General features: G+C 35.6%; 1 protein-coding gene and 1 long non-coding RNA gene across 2 annotated transcripts in view; one reads left to right on the plus strand and one right to left on the minus strand.

The window, feature by feature from the left end:
• Window positions 1-8952, plus strand: part of LOC108364514 (uncharacterized) — a 14044-nt gene extending 5092 nt beyond the window's left edge. The window contains exon 3 of the long non-coding RNA XR_001847770.1: window positions 8940-8952. This is a non-coding gene — a long non-coding RNA (uncharacterized LOC108364514). The remainder of the gene's footprint in view (window positions 1-8939) is intronic.
• Window positions 1-23175, minus strand: part of LOC108364513 (myosin heavy chain, non-muscle-like) — a 103338-nt gene that overhangs the window by 58483 nt on the left and 21680 nt on the right. Inside the window, 1 exon segment of the mRNA XM_017618217.1 lies at window positions 12327-12483. Within this exon segment, the coding sequence (XP_017473706.1) occupies window positions 12327-12483 (157 nt within the window).

Raw genomic sequence — 23175 nt, forward strand, 5'->3', positions numbered from 1 at the left:
TTTTCATAACATAATACCGAAGTACTGCACATTAAAACTGGTATATCTCGAGAAAGAAAAATCGAATCGCATCAAACGAAAATGATGCCCTAATTAGAAATGAGCAAATAATTTGATGTTTTCATTATATAACCTCAAATATCGCTAAAAACCGTGTTTTTGACACTTTGAGGTTAGGATATCTCAAAATTCTAGTGCTAGAGCAATTGTGAGGCCAGATTTGGATTCAGCACCAAGAAACGATGTGTTTTACTCAGGTGGTAAAAAAAAGCAAAATTTGTACAAATAATTAGAAAAGAAAAAAAGAAATACTTAACTTACTTACGTACTAGCATTTTCAACGCGAATAAAATTTAACAAGGTGGGTTTGCAACTTCAGCTTTTTATCAATCATGGTTGTATTTTAGTCCATTTAAATTTGTAGATTCTTAAATTCAGTGCTGCCACAGCCTTAAATATTTCAAATTATTTCAGGTTTTAACTATGTATCTCGAAGTAATTTTAGTTCAGAAAAAACACTAAAAAATGCACTAGGCACTAAATAAATTTGTTTGGCGTTTTAATTTTCAAAAAGCACTAAATCTAGTGCTTAAAGCACCAAGTTGGCAACTATGCTTGTAGTAATCGCAAGTACTTGTGTATTCAAAATTCCTCGTCGTATTTGGTCGTTTGCGACTTGACTGGTAACGCATGCGCACAATTAATAAATTTGCATAATGGCGCTTGACAACGCAAATATTAATATTTAGGCTGTGTGCGTGTACGTCTAAATTGCTATCTAAAAAGAGAAAAATCCTAAATCACTGGAAAGTGTGGGTACTGCAGTGAATAAGAACAATTTAAGAGTTTTTCCGAGCATAGTTTTAAACATAAATTGAACTGTGAAATATAAATGGCAGCGCGATTAAGCGAACAATTTTTTTTTTTAGAAGTTTTAAGTAATTTTTATATTTTCTATGCCACAAAAAAGAAAATATTCAGAAAAATGTCAGTATAAATATCTGTGATTTTGGTAAAAGCAAGGAATAGGGCCCCGATGAGCTAGAAAAAAAAATAAAAATTGGGTGTGGCTCGCCCTTTATTCTTGATTTTGATGGTATGAATTATGTTTTGCTGCATATTAAGAGGGCCGGTGCAAGGGGATGGTAAAAGCGGGATTTTCAATATTTTCAAAAGCTTATTTTTCGAAAATTATTGAACCGATTTTCAAAACGTGGATATGGTTGGGAAGGTAATTGAAATACCTTTGATTGAGTAGGTATACGTATATAAATAATATCTACATATTTCTAGAAAAACGGGAGTATGTCCTTTTTAAATCAAAATGTTTGTTTTTCTTTAAAAAAAATACGTAATAAATTATAAGATATCAGAACAAANGAATAATATCTACATATTTCTAGAAAAACGGGAGTATGTCCTTTTTAAATCAAAATGTATGTTTTTCTTTAAAAAAAATACGTAATAAATTATAAGATATCAGAACAAATCAATATTAAAAAAATAGTGAAAATTTGAAAAAAATCTATCTTTTAATATAGTTAATTACGTGTTTTTTAACCGACTTCCAAAAAATGAGAAGCTTATCAATTCGTAGGAATATTTTTTTTTATGTATGTTACCGCATAACTTTGGACCACGTTAACCGATTTCGATGATGCTCTATTGGAAAGTCTGTGTCTCACATGGGGTCCCATACTAATTTGGTTTAGATCCGATCATTTGATCATGAAAAAATTAACGGTACTCCTAAATTTTTATATGAGTCTTGAAGTCGGTTGTGTTTTTTGCTTAAAACTTACTTGTTTAAGAAAAACAACACTATATAAGTATGTCGGCCGCTGTGGTGTAGTGGTAAGCAGTGCGCGCTTCCAGTCCGCAACGCCTGGGTCCAAGCTCTGGCAACATCGCAAAAAATATAGAAAAAGGTTTTTTCTTAACAAGGGTCGTCCCTCGGCAGGCAATGGCAAACCTCCGAGTGTATTTCTTCCATGAAAAACAGCTTCTTATAAAAATACAATCGCCGTTCGGAGTCGGCGTAAAACTGTAGGTCCCTCCGCTTTGTGTGACAACACCAAGGCGCACGCCACAAATCGGAGGAGAAGCTCGGCCAAACACTAACATATGTGTAAGCGCCAGTGGAAGCGCGCACTGCTTACCACTACACCACAGCGGCCGACATTTCAATACAGNGTGAAAGCGCGCACTGCTTACCACTACACCACAGCGGCCGACATTTCAATACAGTCAGTCAATAAAGTTTAGGTACAGCGAATTTTTTAAAATACGGGCAACTATTTTATTTTTCGATAATTTTTTATAAAAATATGGTCAATTCTAGAACAAAAAACCCAAAAATCAGAGTTCCAAACCTGGTGCAAAATTAAAGAAAATTCGGCAAAATTTCATTCAAATATTGTGCTTTTTATTTACGCTCTCTAGAAAGAAGTTGAGTATGCAGTTTCTTAGCCCATTCAATTTTAGTATAACAAAGTGCAAGTTTGTGGTGGCTAGGACTTACCATTGATTTTAAGGAATTTTTTTTGCTGAAGGTGTCGCTCATTTTCTCCATATAAAATAATGTTTGATAATTTTTTTAGTTATAGACAAAATAAAATCAGGGCTTAATGATTAAAATCGCATTTCAGGAAAACTGAATTTTGAAGGTTTCATTATGCCATATTTTAACGACAAAATTTGTTGACATCCAGCGACTTAAAAAAGCGTTCACATGTTCATTTTATTTTTAGTTTATTTTTTTAATATTCACAATGTTTTTCAAGTTAAAATTTATTTGTTATGGTTTAAAATAATATATATTTTTCACTCTATAATCAAAACCATGTAGCAAAAGTTTCAAGCTTACACAAAATTTACAAATATACGAAAAATTTTCATCCAAATTTCAAGTTTTTTTATCTGACTTTCTGTATAAACCTGAATTTCTTATGGAAGAAAACGCACAAGAAAGTTTGTAAACCAAATTACAAAAAAACAGCCTTTTTATAAATTGAACTTTTTATGTGACAAAAAATAAATAAAATGTAAAAGGGCGGCGGCAAATAAAAGTATTAACACCATTTTCATGGTACGGATAATACGACCTTAACTCGTCTAATCTGTAATTAGAAAGAGATAAGCCATACAAAACTCGACCCTCGTCAATCTCCCGGCAAGATGTGCCTAACCGAAACACCAACACAATCACATAAACTGGCAATCTTACTAACACACCCAAAGCCACTTGTCAAGTTTTCGCTTTCCTTCATTTCACGAATTTTTACTTCTTCTTCTTTGTTCTTCATAAGACATAAGACGAATGAAAGAGAGAACAATACTGTCTTAAAGCAATAGAGAAACGTCAATAAAAGAAATTGTTAAATGATTGGCACATGGTTGAATATAAAACGCCGTGAATTTTTAACAAAATAGGAAAAACTTAACACAAAGCCGAAATTCAAAGGAAAAGTTTAAAGTTTAATCAAAAACTTAGTGTGTGCAAAAACGTTAAAGTGAAGACTTAAAACATATAAATAATAAGAAAAAACATAAATTAATGCAACAAAATGCAAAAACTGCATTTTGCAAATTGCTTGAGCAGGAAAAGAAAGCTAATGAACTAAATATTAAAAAATATCGAAGGCTGAACGAACTTGCTCAAGCAAACGAGAGTGTGGATAGGTGTAGTGAAAACTCAAGTGCAAATCCTATTAGTACGGCGGTGGAAACTTATTGTCTAGACAGTGCGTCCGATCCTAGTGGTGCAGTGGCGCAAACACATTGTATGGACTGTGGGTCCAATTTTAGTAGTCTCTCATTTGTTGATGGTTTTGTACGTGATAGGGGAATCCGAGGTATCAGATGCCGTAGGTCTTATCGGCATAGATAAAAGTTCTGAGTTAAGATCGTGGGCAATAGAATTTAATATACCCCAAAATGCTTCATATGGTTTAATGCAAACATTACGTCTCATAGGAGTTAGGGACTTGCTTCTTTGTGCTAAAACTTTATTAAATACAAATAAGGAAAGTATTGCACTTAAGTCTGTGCCTAATGGTGATTTCTTGTATATAGGTATTCAGGACTATTTTCTATCTAAATCTTTTGATTTTCTGTGCGGAAGGACTGAAGTTCTCATAGACACTGGTATCGATGGTTTGAAATTATTCAATAGCCCTAACAGGGTTTTATGGCCAATTCTAGACTGGATTGTGGGACTTAGCAGTGAGACTCCATTTCTTATTGCTTGTTTCTCTGGTTTTAAAAACCCAGAAAAAATTGACCACTTTTGGAAAGAAGTACAGGAGTTAAGAGAAAACGGTGTCAAAGTAGGTTTGAACCATATTCTAAAAAAATTTGAGGTCAGACTTTTCACTTGCGATTCGCCAGCTCGGGCTTATGTAACTGGTGTTAAATATTTCAATTGTGAAAGCGGTGGCCCAAAATGCTGCCAGGAAGGCAAGTAAACGCCCAGCAGAATTTTTTTTTCAAAAGAAGTTGGTGCTTTGAGGTCTGATCTTTCTTTCGAATTGCGATCTGATCAATCGCACCATAGTAGTGAGCTCAAGGATAAAAAGAGCGTTCTGGAGAAGTCCAATTTTGGAATGCTCTCGCAATTCCCTTTAGACTGTATGCATTTGGTTAATTTGGGCGTGGTAAAAAAACTTCTACCTAACCTATGAAAGGTAATCTTAAAAAAAAGAACGAGAAATTTGATACCCTTGCCGGCTACGTGCCAACCGAATTCGGTTCGGAGTTCCGACAGTTTTTGTTATACTCTGGAGTATTTATTTTGAAAGATTGCGTTTAAGATGACATATATTATAATTTTTTGTTATTACACGCTGGCATACGACTTTTGGCTTCGGAAAAGTCGTGTATAGTAGAGGCAGATATCACCCAAAAGCTGTAAGAAGAATTTGTGTCTTATTTTGGTGCAATCTACAGAGAAAAACTGATTAGTTTTAATATTCATGGTTTGCTTCATCTGTCAGATTGCGTTAAACCAGTGATTCTCAAAGTGGTCCACGGAAGACTCGACGGGGGTCTACGTTGGCGTGAAAAAAATATGGGGGTGTAAGTGAGGGTCCACGAAAATTAATCTTATGGGTGGTTGGTAGCCTCTATATTTAACTTAAAGTTTTTTGAGTGGTGCCTAGTGCTCTTGATGAACTTCTGCACTTACCGTCACCTGCAGACTAAAAAGAAACGGATATTGATATATCTCTCAGTGAGGCGAGGCGGAAGTTGCTTTCGACAGAGATCTAAGCATTTGTGTATATTCAATGGCACAGGACAGTACGCCACCACTATCTTTGTTGAAGAGATTATATAATGTTGAGTTCCCTAAAGCTGAATGCTGGTTTTATTCCAGCACTGAGTCAGGACTCACACATTACTGAAGGCCCCAAAACTGAATCAGGGTGAGGATCTGGGGTCTTTTTCGAAGTTATAGATGATAAGCTTTACTTTTCTCTGGGTGAATATGCTTCGGTCTTCCAGGCTGAGGTATATGCAATTCTCAAAGACATGGACTACGTGGTGGAAAATAGGTGAAGGAGGGCAAGGAATTTACGTGTCTTCAGGGACAGCAAAGCTGCACTTCAGGCATTGTCCAGCCCTCTAATTAAGTACTTTCAGACGGGTTCGGAAATGCAAGTCGCTATTAAATTATGTTGGTAAACATAAGGAGCTTGCTTTACTCTGGGTGACAGGTAATTCGGGAGTACATGGTAATGAAACATCTGACCATTTGGCTATAGTTGGCTTAGACGAGGCATTCCTCAATCCGCAACCAGCTATAGCACTCCCCACCTCGGCCATCGAAGCCACAATCAGAAACTGGGTGAATACTTCGCTCAGCAATGACTCGTAGGCATCGAGGGGATGCATGGGGCAAAACTGATGTTGCCTTCAATCTCAGAAGGAGGTACACTTAATTTTTTGCTCTCACTGATAGACCGGATTGCATACAACTTGTTGGACTGCTGACTGTTCACTTCACGTGGAACAAACACCTGACTGCGATATTCGTAAATGACAACTCAATTTGCCCATCCTGCCTTGAGAGAATTAGACGGTGGAATATTTGTGCTTCTTGCTTGCTTGGTTGTTTGTCATCGATTTTTTAGATTCGGTGTTTTCTGCATTGTCAGTTTTTGAATTGTAAAGTTTGGCGAAAAAAGCTTTTCGGGTTTTTTGTGTAAAAATGTGTTTTGTGTTTTAAACATGTGAGTGATAAATATTTTTCACTAAAAATAAAAATTGCCATCAACACAAATAAACCATTTTACAAATACGCCGAATGCAAATTCATGAGTGAGCCAAACATGTGAGGAGTTTATGGTGAATAGAATGAACGCTATCGCTCGGAGAGCCCTTAAAAAATATAACTCCTTAGAGCGAGAGACTACTTTGATGGCTTTACGAGCTCTGTTTTTTTAAACTTGCAAGTGTGTAATCACATTATTTTAATAAATAGAACACAAGAAAATATTTAATTTTTTTTTATTTTGCCACTCTAGCTTGGAACTCACCCGCTATGCAAATTTACATCGTTAGATCTAATCTTCGCTTGCAAGCGTATCGTATAAAATGAGATTTCGTTGTATCGTTTCCACACGCCCGATAGAGGTACTATTGTGAATGACGGTGGTATTTGTTTGCTATTCGTTGTAAATTTAAACGAAAAAGCTGTTCTTGTCTATTATTTCTCCACTTGGTCTTTCCATCGTAGTGGGNATTATCGTTTCCACACGCCCGATAGAGGTACTATTGTGAATGACGGTGGTATTTGTTTGCTATTCGTTGTAAATTTAAACGAAGAAGCTGTTCTTGTCTATTATTTCTCCACTTGGTCTTTCCATCGTAGTGGGCCTCTCTATTCCTCTTCTACCACCAGCGGATTCCGAGTTGAATACTTTCAGAGCTTGGTCGTCGTTGTCCTTTCGAACGACATGGTTAAGCCAGCGGAGCCGCTGCATTTTAATTCGCTGCACTATGTCCATGTCGTTGTCATTGTCCATGCCTCTGCGCCATATACGACGTCGTTCGCTAAAGAGTTTTGACGAAGATTGCAAATGTCCTCGTTGTCTCATTGCGTGAGCCAAAAGTTTCAAGCTTTTTTCGTGTTAAAATTTTTTTCTATTTTCAGTTGCATTCAAAGTACTTGTGTACGTTTTGGCAGTTTTCTTGCACCAGTTCACAATAGAGAATCAAAATATAAAGGTATTTCACTGCATTTATATGAGGCGATTTAATAAGCGATTCAACATCGGTTCATCAAATTCGCCCGCGTAAATCATGTTTCAACTTTCTAGGCCACAAATAAATCGCTTGCCCATGTTGGCAGTAGTTAAACTGTGGCAAAAGTTTGTTATCAACGGAACTCTGATTATCTGTTGGTGTTTTAAAGAATTGAAAACAGAGTGTGATGTTAATAAGTGCAATACGTTTTTAAGTGCGAATAAATTGATTCATAAATAGTATTTTCTGGTTTATAAAAATTAAAACACATTGAACACTTCACTGCTCTCGTTCAACGTTGGTTGCCGGTGGTAACCAACTTCACAAAATATTTATCAGGCGATGTTGAATCGTTAAGAAAATTGCTTCATGTAAATGCAGCTTATCCTTCATGTACGTAATAGAAATTTTGAAATGCACCTCAGTTCTTCAACAAACACGATATTCACAATAAATTTTCATGAGATTCAGCAGAAAAGTGGCTGTTCAACTTCTATGAAGGCCATATTTTGGCAAACTAGTTTAATAGTTTTATTTCAGTAAAATTGTGGTAGTTTTTTTTTTTTTTTATATGTGATGGTTGTGGTAGAAGTGACAAATAACCCAAAATGTAGTAGATCTACCGCAATTGCGGTAAAGTGACTACATTTAATCTACATTTATAGAGAAGTATGTGTGCATACTAGAGTGGCCTTTTCGTTGTATGAAAAATTTGAAATGCATGAATCCAAAAGATTTCACACAGAATAAGGTGAGGTTGGGGATATAAATAAATACGTAATTAGTTTAAAAGCCTTCAGGTGATTCCTAGAGGTTCCGGGTTGAGCTTTTTCGACCAAAAATGTCGAAATTACACCAATTTCTTTTATTTTGCATTTCTTTTTTTTTAAGTATTTATTAGAAAAATTCTACATTATGCTTTATTTAAAATGATATTAAATATTATTATTATTAGATATTAAATGATATATTGATATAGATGATGATTTCATATTTTTCTCAGCTTTAGTATTATCGTGTACCATGGTTTTTCAATCAATGTCAGGCTTTTTGAGCACTTTAAAAAGGTAAATGTATTCAGTTTTCAATAAAAAAAAAACAGTTCAGGAATAAAAAATTTAGTGCTTTTAATTATTCGTGTTACTATCTGTCTTAACTGTCATTAGGTCATACATACCCATCTCGTCGCCTGGGTAAAAGATTGTCGTAAGCACAATTTTGACGAGTTTTAGTTCTAGATGCAGTTATATATTCTGAAATAAGGTCGTTCGATTGGTGTTATCAGTTTTCAGATATCTCCTTTAGTTTCCGAGATGTTGACTACAATTTTTTCGATAATTTAGTAAAAATTTACTTAGTGATGCAGCCATATTAAACTAATCAATATCTTAAAAATGACGTTCTCCATTTTTGGATATATCCTTGAGTAAAAAGTGTCGTTAATTAAGTAGAAATTTTGATCATATTCAGCCCTATCGCCAATTTCGTGTGAATAAATTATTCCCATAATTTAACATGCAAAACAAAAACAAATTGGGAAAAATTGTTTTTGTTTTACTTTATAACTTTTGGGAGTATTTGTTCACGTGAAATTCGCGATATGGCCCATTTTGTCGTATTTCATACAAAGTGGCTGCTAAATTATGGACAAATGACGTTTACGACAAAATTTTACAACGAAAAATCCTTTATAGACTCAAATTTAATTAATATTAAACATTAAAAATTAAACAATGTTAGAATATTGTGAGCTAGTAACATTTTCAGAGACCTTGGAGAATATCTATCTTCGCGTTTTTGAGAAATTGCATTCCAAACTTCAATCGGGATTTCCCACAACCTGCCGAAATCAACATACGACAATCTTTTACACAGGCGACGATCTAAGTGCGTCAGCTTTTGTTTCATTATCTCGCAGGTAGGTGCTTTTTGGTTGCTTGTATTCGCCGGCGGGTAGAAATCCGTTATTTTTAATTTTTTGGTTTTCGTGATTGCGTTAGTTTATTTTCCGTTATTCCGTTATTTAACGTCAACGATAGAAGTTATTTTCATTTTCTTGGTTTCTGAGGCGTGGGTCTGTATCTTCGCGTTGGCGTTTATCCAGGGGTCGTCTTATGTTTTCCGTACAGAATCTTGAGTGGTTCGAATATTACATCGGATACGGTGTTTGTTTTTCGTTCCGAGTCCTTTCTAATTTTGTCCACCAGATCTTTTTTGTATCCATTGTTAATAGCTACCACTTCTACCATTTTTTTAAATTATTATTGCTTTTCCACAATAAGTTTTTCATTAAAAACAATAAAAATTGTTGAATATAATTGTTATAAGGCCATAAAATAACAAAAACAAATAACTTAAGGACGAGCCTAAAAGTTAAACATTCTAAAAATAGAATTATTAGCAAAAACCAACAAAACCAACAACCACATGATCAAGTGTAAAGTAGCGGAAAAGCTGCGCTTGATTGTGTTGGCTTAGCAAATGAAAAAGTGGGAAAAAAGCAACGATAATTTACAAGGCTAACTTAGCACAATGCGTAGGCAACTGGCTGAGTCAGTGGGATCGTTGGTTCGAATCCTACTGAAGGAAATCTGATGAGGAAATGTTGTGATTTCCGAAATACCTATCACTTCTACCATTTTTTCAAATTATTGTTGCTTTTCCACAATAAGTTTTTCATTAAAAACGGCCTCGAGCTCAATAAAAATTGTTGAATAAATATATTTTTTTTCATTAGGGGTAACCTTATGGATAAGTGTCGGATTTTTATTTTTATTTTCAAAGTTTCATCAAAGAAAGTAGATAATAAAAAGGGACAACTCGTGCCTTCTCTTTTGGGCAGGACGTTTTCATAAAAATTCCACACTTTTTATTCTGAATAAAAAGTGTTTCATTTTGATGAAACTCTGATTTTCTTTTAATTTTTGTACAAAGTTTTAAACTTGGATTAACAAGGTTTTTGTTATATAATGGGCTATATTATTTATTAAAAAAGTAATTAAAACTAATTTGAAAATAAAAATCCGAAACTTATCTATATAAAATTATAACCAATACTGTTCCTTGGAAATGTGCCACAAATATTAACGGCCTTATTCTGTATCACGAACGATAAGCAACACGAACGATTCGTTTGTAGATGAATGCTTCAAAAATTATTCCGGCGGCATCATTCTTGCCGGTTTAAACGCAACCGGGACCATTTCAACGTAATATATGAAAAGCAAGACGAAGACGACCGATAGAGTAATAAAATCACAATCAGAGATGTTGTCGTCCGCAGGCGAATCGTCGTGTTGCCTATCGTTCGTGATACAGAATAAGGCTGTAATTAATAATTATTTTGTATTCTTACTAAATAACTTAAATATAAACGTTTTCTACAGCGTGGCGACGAATAAATGTTATCCAGATTTTTTTGATAAATAAAAGGCTCCTTAGAAGATTTTGCGAAAAAAGTATTTTATTGCTAATTTTCCACAGATTTTACTTTAGTTGTATTAATTAGTTTTTAAATTTTAATCCCTATTTACATTTGCCAGCAGTGTAAACTTTGAAAGAAAAGTTCATTTGGCACGCAGATCTTCGTCAATTATTTATTCCATATCTTCTGTAACCATAGGCTAATTTTCTAAATTTTGTGTCCCTTATACTCCCCCTTCTGTCCAACATAAGGCCTTATACCCAAATATCGAATAGACTCGGAACTGTTGACGGGGACGGCCATTCATGCGACCAACCCTATACAGTTTTTCTTTTTTTGTCATTTTTTGTACAAAGCCTAAGAAAAAATACACTTGAAAAGGACGTGTGTCAAGTTAGCCCTACACTTTTCGAAATTGGAAAAGCTAACTACGGCATTAATTGTAGCTTTTTTGTTGTAAATTTGTTGTGGAAAGAAAAAATTTGTAGCTCTCGTTTTTTAAGAAAAAATGGTATGTAGTGCTAACTTGACACCATACACCTAGTCGATAGAANTGTTGTGAAAAGAAAAAATGTGTAGCTTTCGTTTTTCTTGAAAAATTGAGTTGACCCTTTTTCGAACAAAATTTAGTATGTAGTGCTAACTTGACACCATGCACCATTGACGACAGAATTGAGATATTGAAAAGGTTACAACGGCATTAATTGTAGCTTTTTTGTTGTGAAAAGGAAAAAACTGTAGCTTTCGTTTTTTAAGAAAAAATGGTAAGCCAGGGTCACCGCAAAATCAGAAATATGCAAAACTATATGCAAAGCTGTATGCGTTTATTGTAAAATATACTAAGATATGCGAAATAAATATGCAGAAACAGGTATTTTTTACATTATATGCAAAACTATGCATTTACTGCAAAATATGGAAAAATAAACACGAACTTGCGCCATTTTAAAGGAAATTTCATGATTTGTAAAGATAACTTAACCATTCCCGTTATTATAACATAAATACAATTTTACGCCGCTTGCGCAGGCAAACCGTTTCTATGAGAAGCTTTTTCAGTGTTTCCCAATTTGGATGTTGCTCGAACAAGGGATCGAACCAAGATCCTATGGAGTAGTATGTAGCACCTCACTCAGCCACAGCGGCCGCCTACAGCAGCCATCTATTGCCAGCTTTTTTTATTATTTATTCATTTTATCATGAGAAAACCGAACGGTGCACACCTACCCTTATACTTAGTTAAACATTTCAGGTGGCATCTTTATTTTTTAAATGTACATACATAGACTGATTCTCATGATCTCATATTTCACTGTTATTGTATTTGTTATACATAGGCTGCGTTTCTTTATACATTCCGGATAAACCCATTTCACAACCAGAATAAACAGAATGCCATTGAAATATACGTTTACATATCATCAGGAACGTTCTAAAGAATAAGTAAACAAAAAAGTTTATTCCAAACGTTCAGAATGAATAAAGAAATGCAGCCATACATTTCACATTCTAAACACAAAAATAAATCAAAATAAAGTCCTGAACTTTGAAAAAAAAACTAAAAAAAGTCTACGAATTCAATAGAACTCTCAAATAATGGCATTATAGTTTGATAATGAAACTTATATATAGTTAAAAGATAAATATGCTGGTTTACCTTGCAACATGGATCTATAAGCTGTGTCGGTTATTGCGAATACATGAGGAGGCACTTCGTGCCGTTTGATACCCTTGTACCGTTCCATTATCTTCTCAGTGTAGATAGGTAATTTTTTGTAAGGGTTTACCACAACACAGAAGAGACCAGAATAAGTCTGTAAATAAAAATGTGCATTCAGATAAATGGACATTACATTCACAAAAATAATTAAAAATTAATATTTATGTAGTTGAGCATAATGCTTCAATATGGAAACAAATATAAAAGTACTTATCAGCGTACCAGAAAAATATAACTACCTTATCGTTTTAGGTCTGAACTAAAGTTGAAGTTGAGTTCACAACTCAAAAGCGTTCAGAACTTGTCTCTGTTGCTCTCCCAGAGAGAGAAACACAACAACAACCACGGATTCTTCGTTTTAGTTGAGATTATTTTTTCTATGTGGTTGTTGTCGAGTTTGTCCCACAAAGAGAGAAATATACGGTGAACAAAACCGATGATGAACGATGAATAAAAAATACAGTAGTCGAAAAAATATAGCCGCACCACATATTGAAAAGTTTTAACAATTATTTTTTTATTATTATTAAATTTTAGTTATTGCAACGCTTTTATCAACTTGCAATGTTGTGTGTCCAGACACTTGCAATGATGTGTGTCCAGACTAGGGATGTTAATTTTTCGGCGTTGTCACAATCCCGCGACCCCGGGATTAGTCCCGGGATTTAGATATTCATTACTTTTCAACAACTTGAATCGAAAAAATTGCTTCTATATTGTTTGAGAAGCTCTCCTACCATGAAATAAATAATAAATAAATAGGTTTGAAATCTACTTTTTTTATTTAAAGTGGCGTTTTTATCTCTCTGACCGCAGGATTTATTTTGAAGGCCTTTGTAATTTCAAAGATATTATTAATTCCAAAAATTATTAAAAAAAATTCAATGCAATGTAAAATACAAATATGGGTAATGGCAAATACAGATGCGTGCAACTAATTAGCAACGAAAGTCAAAACGATATTGCTTGCAAATTATGTTTATTTATTTATTTTTAATAATTTTCATTTAAAATATAATTCAATCTATATCAGAAACCACAATAACAAAAGTTGCAAAGCTTGCACAAATTGCAAAAAAATTAATCAAACTTCAAAAAATTGTCATCAAAATTTCAAAATTAGACTATTTAGAAAATTTTCGGGTATGCAGTTTTGTAGCCCATTCACTTTTAGTATAATAAAGTGCAAGTTTCAAGTCGCTAAACATTACCGTTGATTTTTTAGAATTTTTTTTGTGGAGGGTGTTGCGCATTTTCTTCCACATGTAATTAAAAAGCTAGACATTTTAACGAAGGTTTGTTGAACTTTTGTTTAAATAATGCAAAAGTTTGAAACTTGGGTTTGCACGGGTTTTGTTAAAGAATGAACTATATGTATATCAATGTGTGGTGAGGACATAATTTTTTCGACGACTGTATGTATGTATATGTAAGCAATATGTAAAACTTTTGGTTTTATTTTTATAAGGATTTCAATACGCATCTTTAATGTTGCAAGCATGCCAATCCCATATGGTATAGATGTGTTAACTCTATTTACATAATTACAGAACAATGATTAAAAAGTAACACGACATGACAGGGTAAGAGTCTTCAACTTAAGCTTATCTTAATTTGTGAGCTACTTCCAAGTCCTGTGGAAACGTCCATTTCATATCTACAAATTGTCACATGACACATATACATATATGTATGTACACACAGTTGTCCACGAAATAATAGGAGTGCGATGTTTTGACTATTTTTCTTTTGTTTATATAATGGTTAATTTTTTTTTATAAAAGTCTAGCTGGTTATACAACAAACACTATATAAATTAACATTTCAAACTTTGTACAAAAATTATAAAAATTTCGCAAAATTTCATACTTTTTAAGTATAATAAAGTGCAAGTTTCCAGCTGCTAAAAATCCCGTTCATTTATGAAAATTTGTTTGCTGGCAGTGTTTTCCATATAAAAGAAAATTGTGCCACATACTTTATCAGGCCTATCATGAATTCCGTCGTAATCGTCTCCCGAAAATTCGAAATTCGTGAGAATGGTATCACTGATTTCGAGTTATTTTATTTTGATTTAGAATTATTAAACCAAAACATAAAAACAAACAAAAGCCAATGGCGTCGGAATTGATGATAGCATTTTTCCCGAATTCGTGACGTGAGATTTGTTCACGAGGAGAGTTCACTCGGAATCTGTGATAGGACTGTATATGGAGAAAATGCGAAACACCTTCAACAAAAAAAAATCTGATTAAAAAGTTTTAAATCTTGGTAAAACTTGGCAGAATTTTTATTATTTTTGCACAAAGTTTGAAATATCAATTTATATGGTGTTTGTTGCATAACCAGCTAAACTACTTTTATAACCAAAAAGTTCTGATTAAAAAGTTTTAAATCTTGGTAAAACTTTGCACAACTAGTATTATTTTGGCACAAAGTTTGAAATATGAATTTATATGGTGTTTGTTGCATAACCAGCTAAACTACTTTTATAACAAAAAAATTCTGATTAAAGTTTTAAATCTTGGTAAAACTTTGCACAATTTTTATTATTTTTGGACAAAGTTTGAAATATGAATTTATATGGTGTTTGTTGTATAACCAGCAAAACTACTTTTATAACAAAAAAATTCTGATTAAAAAGTTTTAAATCTTGGTAAAACTTTGCACAAGTTTTATTATTTTTGCACAAAGTTTGAAATATGAATTTATATGGTGTTTGTTGTATAACCAGCTAAACTACTTTTATAACAAAAAAATAATAACTATTAGATAAACAAAAGACAAATATTCAGAGGTGGTCAAAATATCTCACACCTATTACTTTGTGTACATATGTATGTACAGAGTCTCAAACAAGCGTGGTGATATTTTCTATAAATATTTAGAAGCAATATTTTTCAATTTATCTTTTTTTTAATTTTTATATAAAATAGAAAAATTCAACAAATTTGCAAACTTTTCAAACTTTCTAATATGAATTTAAAGAAAACATTTGGGTATACAGTTTCATAGCCCATGAAATGTTAGGAAGTGTGTGTTTAATACTAAGTTCAGACAGGCAGTTATTCGAGCAATTAGCCAAGCTTTCTCGATTAATACGATAATTAAGCTCGATTTACCATACAATACTTCCATTCCTAATTGCTCGATTAGTGCTTAATTGAGTGCTAATTGAATATCTTTTTTTGCAACCCTGTTGGGTATGTTAAATTTTGACTTTGAGGTATGTTTATTGAACAAATAGTAATCAACTGATTGTTTCTGGTCCTCTTTTACAGCTGATATTCCATCAAATTGTACCTAGTTTGTGTAAAAATTTTACCTAAAAGTAGATAAATGTTCCTTAAAAGTAAGTACGTGTTTACATGTACATATACATTGAAAAATAAGGGATTACCTCTCCATTCGATACCATATACTTTTGGACTCACATAAACAAATTTGGCAATAAAAGTAAATAATCTCTTCGAGCAGGTCGAGACAAAACTATATTTTAGAAAAGGGGAACAACCTTTAAAACATTTAAGACAAAACAAAAATGGGTACGATGCGATTACTAGAACCAAAGATATTGAATTTTGAATATGGAAGAGTCCGGTAAATATTTAATCGTAAATTATCCAAACTTAAAACCTTCATATCAGAAAATATTTTGTCACTAGACACGAATAAAGGCGCGCCATTGTTTTGACGGTGAAAAAGGACGCATTGACGAAAAAAGACGCGAAAAAGACTGACGTTTTTTATGCCTCTTTTCTCGCGGTCAACTTTTGAGCTCGCGCCTTTATTCGTGTCTAGTGACGATTTGATTTTGGACTATATACTGATACAGGTATAACCTTATTTAATGCAAACAACTTGTAGGAGACGCATGTCAAGTTTTCAGTTATAATTCACGATGCATTGACACTCAGACGCATATTCGCATCTCAAGCGAGAGCTACCTACACAAGATTTCGGCATGAAATGTTTACAAAAAGCATGTTTTATTGAGTAATTCTGCATCATTGTCTCAAAAATTTTGTTTTTTGAGTTGAAAGTTTTGTAGTAAATGAGCGTTATGTTCGAACAAAATACAGCGGCAAAAGAACTTATAACGAACGATATCGGTCAATGGTGTCTCATAAAAGCAGAATATGTCTTTTGTGCTTTGCTTATGGCTCATTCCATCTCAAATCACCCAGGCCGGGGGAAAGTGAATTTAAGTTTGCGATAAAACTCACAGGGATTGTTCCTTGAACAATTTAAGGAGACACGTATTTTTTCTTTTTGCTCAGAAATGCGAAATTTTCGAATAATGAATTTTTTTGTTTTTGAGTACGAACGCTTCTTTTCTCCTCTCTTAATAGCAACTTTTGATGAAATCGCTTATAACTGCCGCCAAAAAGCAAGGCTTTTAACGATCTTTTTTTACATTGCAGATATTGATCTACTGAATCGATCTAGAGAACTAAACATCAGTAATTGTTTATTAATAATTAATTATTGTTTATAAACAAAAAATTTTTTTTAAGTGATTTTTTTCAAATTGCCACAGATGCTTTCCATTTCCAAACAACCGGTCAGGTACGAGCATGATTTTTAATTTCGACCAAACTCAAATACATTGTTTGTTGGTCCAAATAATGAGACACGTATTTTTTCTTTTGGCTCGGAAAAATTTTTCGGCCGAATTAAACGCGATTTTGTTTTTCAGGCAAAAATCGATTATTCGAATTGACAATGAGAATTTTTTTTTAAATGGCCATAACTTTGTCAAAAGTACAGCCGTGATCATTTTTTGTGTATCAAATAGATATTAGAACACACTTTCCACCATACAGTTTCGATTATAAAAAGCGGGAAAATGTGATTTTGTATTTCGAAACTGTATGGTGGAAAGTGTGTTCTAATATCTATATGATACACAAAAAATGATCACGGCTGTACTTTTTGCTGATATATTACATACATATGTTCCATTTAGTTAAACAATATAAGAATATTGTAGTATGTACCACAAAAACGTATATTTTCTATAAAAAATCATAACTCAGAAAAAAAAATCTTCGCTATTAGAGATTTGGGTTGATTGTAGTTCAAAGTGTCTCTTTCCCTCTGCTCAAAGTGAACATGCGTACGCAATTAAAACGTTTTTATCGATAAAATCACACATACACACATCAAAATTCCCTGCGAAAAAAAAATATTTTTTAATTTTTTTCTTGAAAAATTTTCCATACAAATTTTTTGTTAAAAAAAAATAGTTTTTGAAAATATGCCATTTCAAAAAAAATTGGAAAAAATCACAATGGTAGCTCTGAGTATTGCGCAATATTTAAGTATAATGTTATGGGGTGCACTCTACAATAATTTGAGTTATGAATTTTTTTTTACACCGAAGTTGAGTAAAATGAGTTTGAGCAAATTGTGAGCACTGGTTGGGGAAATCTTCGGTAGACTGGGTAAATCGCTAATTGGGCCCCAATTGGGCCAAAATTAGAGCCCAATTGGGAAAAACTTTTGGCTCTGATCGGGCAACCCCAAAAAATTTCCAGCAAGGAAACTTTATCATAATGGGCAACAATTTTTGCGTCCTCAACTGGCACGAAAATCTGCTAACATCATATATGTACGTGCATTTTCAGAAAAAAAATCCTAACTCGAAAACGACGAATTTTAGCATATTGCTACTCGTACTGAAAATAGTTTATACTATTCCCTAATAGACAAAAAAGATTGAGAGAAAAAAAAGATGTAGTAATTTGAAAAAAATCAATTTGAAAAAAAAATTTTTTTTTGTTTATAAACAATAATTAATTATTAATAAACAATTACTGATGTTTAGTTCACTAGATCGATTCAGTAGATCAATATCTGCAATTTAAAAAAAAAAATCGTTAAAATCTTTGCTGTGTTGCGGCAGTTATAAGCGATTTCATCAAAAGTTGCTATTAAGAGAGGAAAAAAGAAGCGTTCGTACTCAAAAAGAAACAAATTCATTATTCGAAAAATTCGCATTCCTGAGCAAAAAGAAAAAGTATGTGTCTCCTTAAATTGTTCAAGGAACAATCCCTGTGAGTTTTATCGCGAACTTAAATTCACTTTCCCCCGGGCTGGGTGATTTGAGATGGAATGAGCCATNAGCCTTATATAAACTGAAGAAAATAGTAAGGGTGACGATACTAAGTATATTCTTTTATTTAAATTTAAGAACTAAAACTGAAATTTCGCATATTCATCATATCTGTGTAATGCTTCAAATATACATACATACTTATCTTGTGTACAAAATTCAGTTTTGCAACGGCCTAAATACCTACTTCAACGAAATCAAAAAGAAAAAAGCTACCACGATTCGTATACCCCTGCAAGCATGCATTTTGTTGAAATATTGCTATACCCATAAAAGGTATTAAACTTCATGTCAAGTTCAAAGCTTTAAAAAGACTTTTTAGTAAAAATTTTCATGTTAAACTCTTAGATCATAAATATACTGCCCCAATGCGGGGGGTATGTATGGAAATTTATAGCATATCTATAAACATGAACATCTTTATTCCGAAAAGCTCGAAATATGTATATACATATGTAGTATTACTTAAATCTGTTTGAACAGTTTGGATTAAAAGTCGGAAATTTTTATCGGAATGTACTCTTTTGAAGTACTTGAATTCACATTTCTCGCATTCTCAAAGCAAATGTGATGCGACAGCAAAATTATATTGAATGGATGGGATAGCGTACGTGCATTGACTTATAATGCACTGAGAAGCGCTAAGCGTTTTGAAGGCGAAAGGTGGTCGGCCAAAGCTCAGCATTTATAGCCGGAGATAGCGGAGACGATTTAACGACTCAACAAATAAGCAGCTCGCTTACTTGACAATTAAGCACGGCACTTCGATCTGATTTCATTTGCGAAATCACCAATTTTGGTATGGGACACAACAAGCCTCAACACAAATATATGTATGTATGTAGTATACTACTATAAATCGATTTATGTATTATGTTATTCAGGCATATAGTAAAAGTCGATTAATTATGTACAAATGTACAAAAATTATAGGTATGTACATGATTTGAGAGGACAACAGTGAAAGATCATGCCAAACAACACAACTGAAATGCATACAAAGATATATATTTACATACACTGCCGGAACAAAGTATTGGCACAGCAAATTTTTCACAATATATGCAACAATTTTCATTCTAATATTTTTCCGCTAATTTCGTATAAAAATATGGTTCATTCTACAACAAAAAACATATAAATATAATTCCTAAACTTATTTATTTTTCGGGCCAGTTTTCAAATTAGCTTTTTGTTATTTTAGGAGCTCTTCCGGCCGGTAGTTTTTAAAAAAGCAAAAACAAGTTTCCTTTTTTCCTCCTACGCGTTTCGGCGTTGTTTTTCGCCTTCTTCGGGGAGTCTGTTTTTATTTATTTGGAAAAAAAACATAAAAAACACAACCATTAGATACAGTGTTACATATTGCAGTATGGAAACAATTAGTTATCATACACACATACACGAATACAATTCTTCTACAGTAACACTTACATCTGTACATTTACATCACATTTGACACAATAATTATTTTAACATATTTAGATTTGATATCACTAATAAATAACTATAAATAAAAATAGCACATCCTAATGTTTATTATCGCTCATCTGCTGTTGTTGTTGTAGCGGCTACAACAACCCCGCTCAGTTAGGCTAATATCTCAGTCGTTGTCGTCAAGTTCCACTAACGGCAGCCCCAAGAAGCGTGCAGCCTCTATAGGGTCGGTCCATAGGGACGACGCCGTTAGGGTTGTGGGGTTTTCCGGGCATGCGAAGAGATGTTTTGAGTCATGAGGGGTCTCTCCGTATGCCGGACATTCGTTCGGCACATCCGCATTTAACCTACTCAGGTAGGAATTTAGCCTGCTGCAGTAGCCAGAGCGAAGTTGGACTATTGTTGTCCTGGTCTCCCGAGGCAGAAGGAGCTCCGTCGCGTCAATGTCCGGTGTTTGTGTGCCTAGAAGGGCATTCACAGGTCTTGAGTCTACATAACTCGAGACTGCGTCCCTGTGAATGCCGTTCAGGGCCTGTCTGTGCGCTGACGGGTCCAGAGGTTGCTTAATGAACCTCTGGACTTCGTCCGTCAGTTCATATAGATGCCTCCTGACGTGCCTCGGCGAGGGCTCCTCTGCAAGCAGCTGTCTATTTGGGTGGCCACATCTGTGGCTCCCAGCAAGAAACTGCTTGCAGAGCATCGTGATGTACTCCCGAATTGGGAGTATTTTCGCCTCGTCGTGGAGGTGGTGTTCTGGTGACATCAGGAGGCATCCAGTCGCTGTCCTAAGTGCTGTATTTTGTACCGTCTGTAGCCTCGTCCACTGCGTCCTACTAGTCCCCGGCGACCACACTGGTGCTGCGTAGTTTAAAACCGGCCGGCCTATTTCCTTGTATGTTGCCAGCAACGTTTCTTTGTTTTTGCCCCAAGTACTTCCGGCTAGCGACTTGAGGACTTTGTTGCGGTTCTGTACTTTATTGACAATAGCGGTTGCGTGCGCAGAGAAGGAGAGCAGGCTGTCGAATGTTACTCCGAGAATTTTAGGATTATTCACCGTCGGAATTGGTGTATCATCGACGTGAATTCCTAGCGGTAGCCTGACGTCCTTCGTCCAGGTTGTGAAAAGGGTCGCAGAGGATTTCGTAGGGGAGAGGGCTAGAGACTTTGCAGTGAAGAAGCGAGAAAATTCAGAGAGATATCCGTTTACTTTCGAACACAGGTCATCAATTCCATTCCCAGTCGCCATGATCGAGCAATCGTCGGCGTAAGAGACATCGAGATTCCCTCTGGTGGTTGAGGGAGCTTTTAAATGTAAAAGTTAACCAGTAGTGGGGAAAGGACACCACCCTGTGGAACCCCCTGTTTTATTTTCCTAAGTTTGCTCGATTTGTCTCTAAACATTACCGACGAGTGTCGACCACTTAGATAATTTGCCGACCACCGTTTGAGCCTCTGTGGGAGAGAGGAAGCCTCTATATCTTCTAGAAGCGTGGAATAGCCGACAGTCTCAAAAGCCTTTGACAAGTCCAACGCTACTAGAATCGTTCTCTCACAGGGACGTTTACGGTTAAGGCCACGAGTTATCTGAGTGTTTATAACGTTAAGTGCTGTTGTTGTACTGTGCACTTTACGGAAACCATGCTTATGCTTCGCTGGGGTCAAGTGGTTTGTGAAATACGGGAGTAGCAAGGCCTCTAGTGTCTTCGCTACCGGGGAAAGGAGTGTTATCGGACGGTAAGAATCTCCTATGTTGGCGGGTTTCCCCGGTTTGAGCAGTGAGACCACTCTCCCCACCTTCCAGATGTCTGGGATGATGAGAGTGTCCATGGACAAATTGAGGACCTCCGTTAGGTACGCTACCCCCGCAGAACCCAAATTTTTCAGCATCAGCATGCATATTCCGTCGGGACCCATGGCTTTGGAGGCTTTAGCCTTCCCGATGGCCACCTGAACTTCACCGCAAGTGAAAGCAAGGGGGGCACACTTGGCTTTGTCCACCGGCTAAAATAGCTCGCGCATCGCTCCGGGTCCGACGAAGCATGGTCGCCGAAAGAAATTTCGACTCTGTCGTCGTGCATTCGTCGGATTGGGCAGTGACCTCACGGTTGACCAAAGCTTACTCACACCACAGGTGAAGTTGCAGGTCTTCAGATGCTCTTCCCACTTCTTCCGCTTATGTACGTTTACTAGTTGCCGAATCTCCGCGTTGAGATCCTTGATACGGGGATCTCCGTAATCGGCCTGACGAAGGCTGTCCCGCTCATCGGCTAGAACAGCTGCTTCAGCAGGGAAATTTGGGCGTGGGTCGGTGATGCATCCTGCCGGTACGAAGCGGCCTGCAGCAGCGGTGACAGCCCTGCGGAACTTACGTTCACCAAGGTGGACGTCAGTTGGTGTGGGGAGGGCAGCGAAGGTGTTTTCAGTAAATTCCGTGAAGCCTTTCCAATCAGCTTTTGAAAAGTTGATATATGTTCGGTGCTCCGCGGATGCAAAGTCGGTTGGTTTATCGATCGAGATGACTATGGGCAGGTGGTCTGATGCCAAAGTCAGCATAGGTCGCCATGATATGCTGTTTACCAGACCAGCGCTGACTATTGTTATATCTGGCGAGCTGCAGCAGCTGCCCATAATCCTGGTGGGTGCGTCGTCGTTCATTGTGCAGAATGTCGAATCATCTATCTGCTCAGCCAAGTCAGTTCCCCTACGATCGTTTGACAGGCTTGAGTGCCAAAGGTCGTGGTGCGCATTAAAGTCGGCTACTACCATACGGTTTTCACCTCTGATGAGCGCACCTATGTCAGGGTGATATCCTACCGGGCAGCAGGTGACAGGGGGTATATAAACGTTAAATATTTCGAGCTCAACATCGCTTTGACCGGATAGCAATGCCCTGACATTCTAGATTGGTATCGCTGCGGTCGATGTCTGCTTCGATAAGACGATACTGCACGGTGTGGTGCGTAATGAACGCTAAGCCTCCACCATTGTCCCGCCCGCGATCTCGACGGTGCACGTTGTACCCGGCACAATTCAACAGTGTTGAATTGCTGTGCAACTTCGCCTCTTGGACCGCAGCTATCAATATGCCATGCCTTCCCATGAAGACGGTTATCTCCCCGATCTTGCTCTGAAGCCCGTTACAGTTAAATTGAAGCAGCTTCATGTGGTTCAGGAGACGTGTGGTGATGCGGGGTGTGAGGGATGTGTGTGGACGTGCCGCAGTTGGCTGTGTGC

The sequence above is a fragment of the Rhagoletis zephyria genome, unplaced genomic scaffold (genome assembly GCF_001687245.7).
Source record: "Rhagoletis zephyria isolate East Lansing unplaced genomic scaffold, Rhagoletis_zephyria_1.1 Rzeph_scaffold_01578, whole genome shotgun sequence".
Taxonomy (NCBI): Eukaryota; Metazoa; Arthropoda; class Insecta; order Diptera; family Tephritidae; genus Rhagoletis; species Rhagoletis zephyria.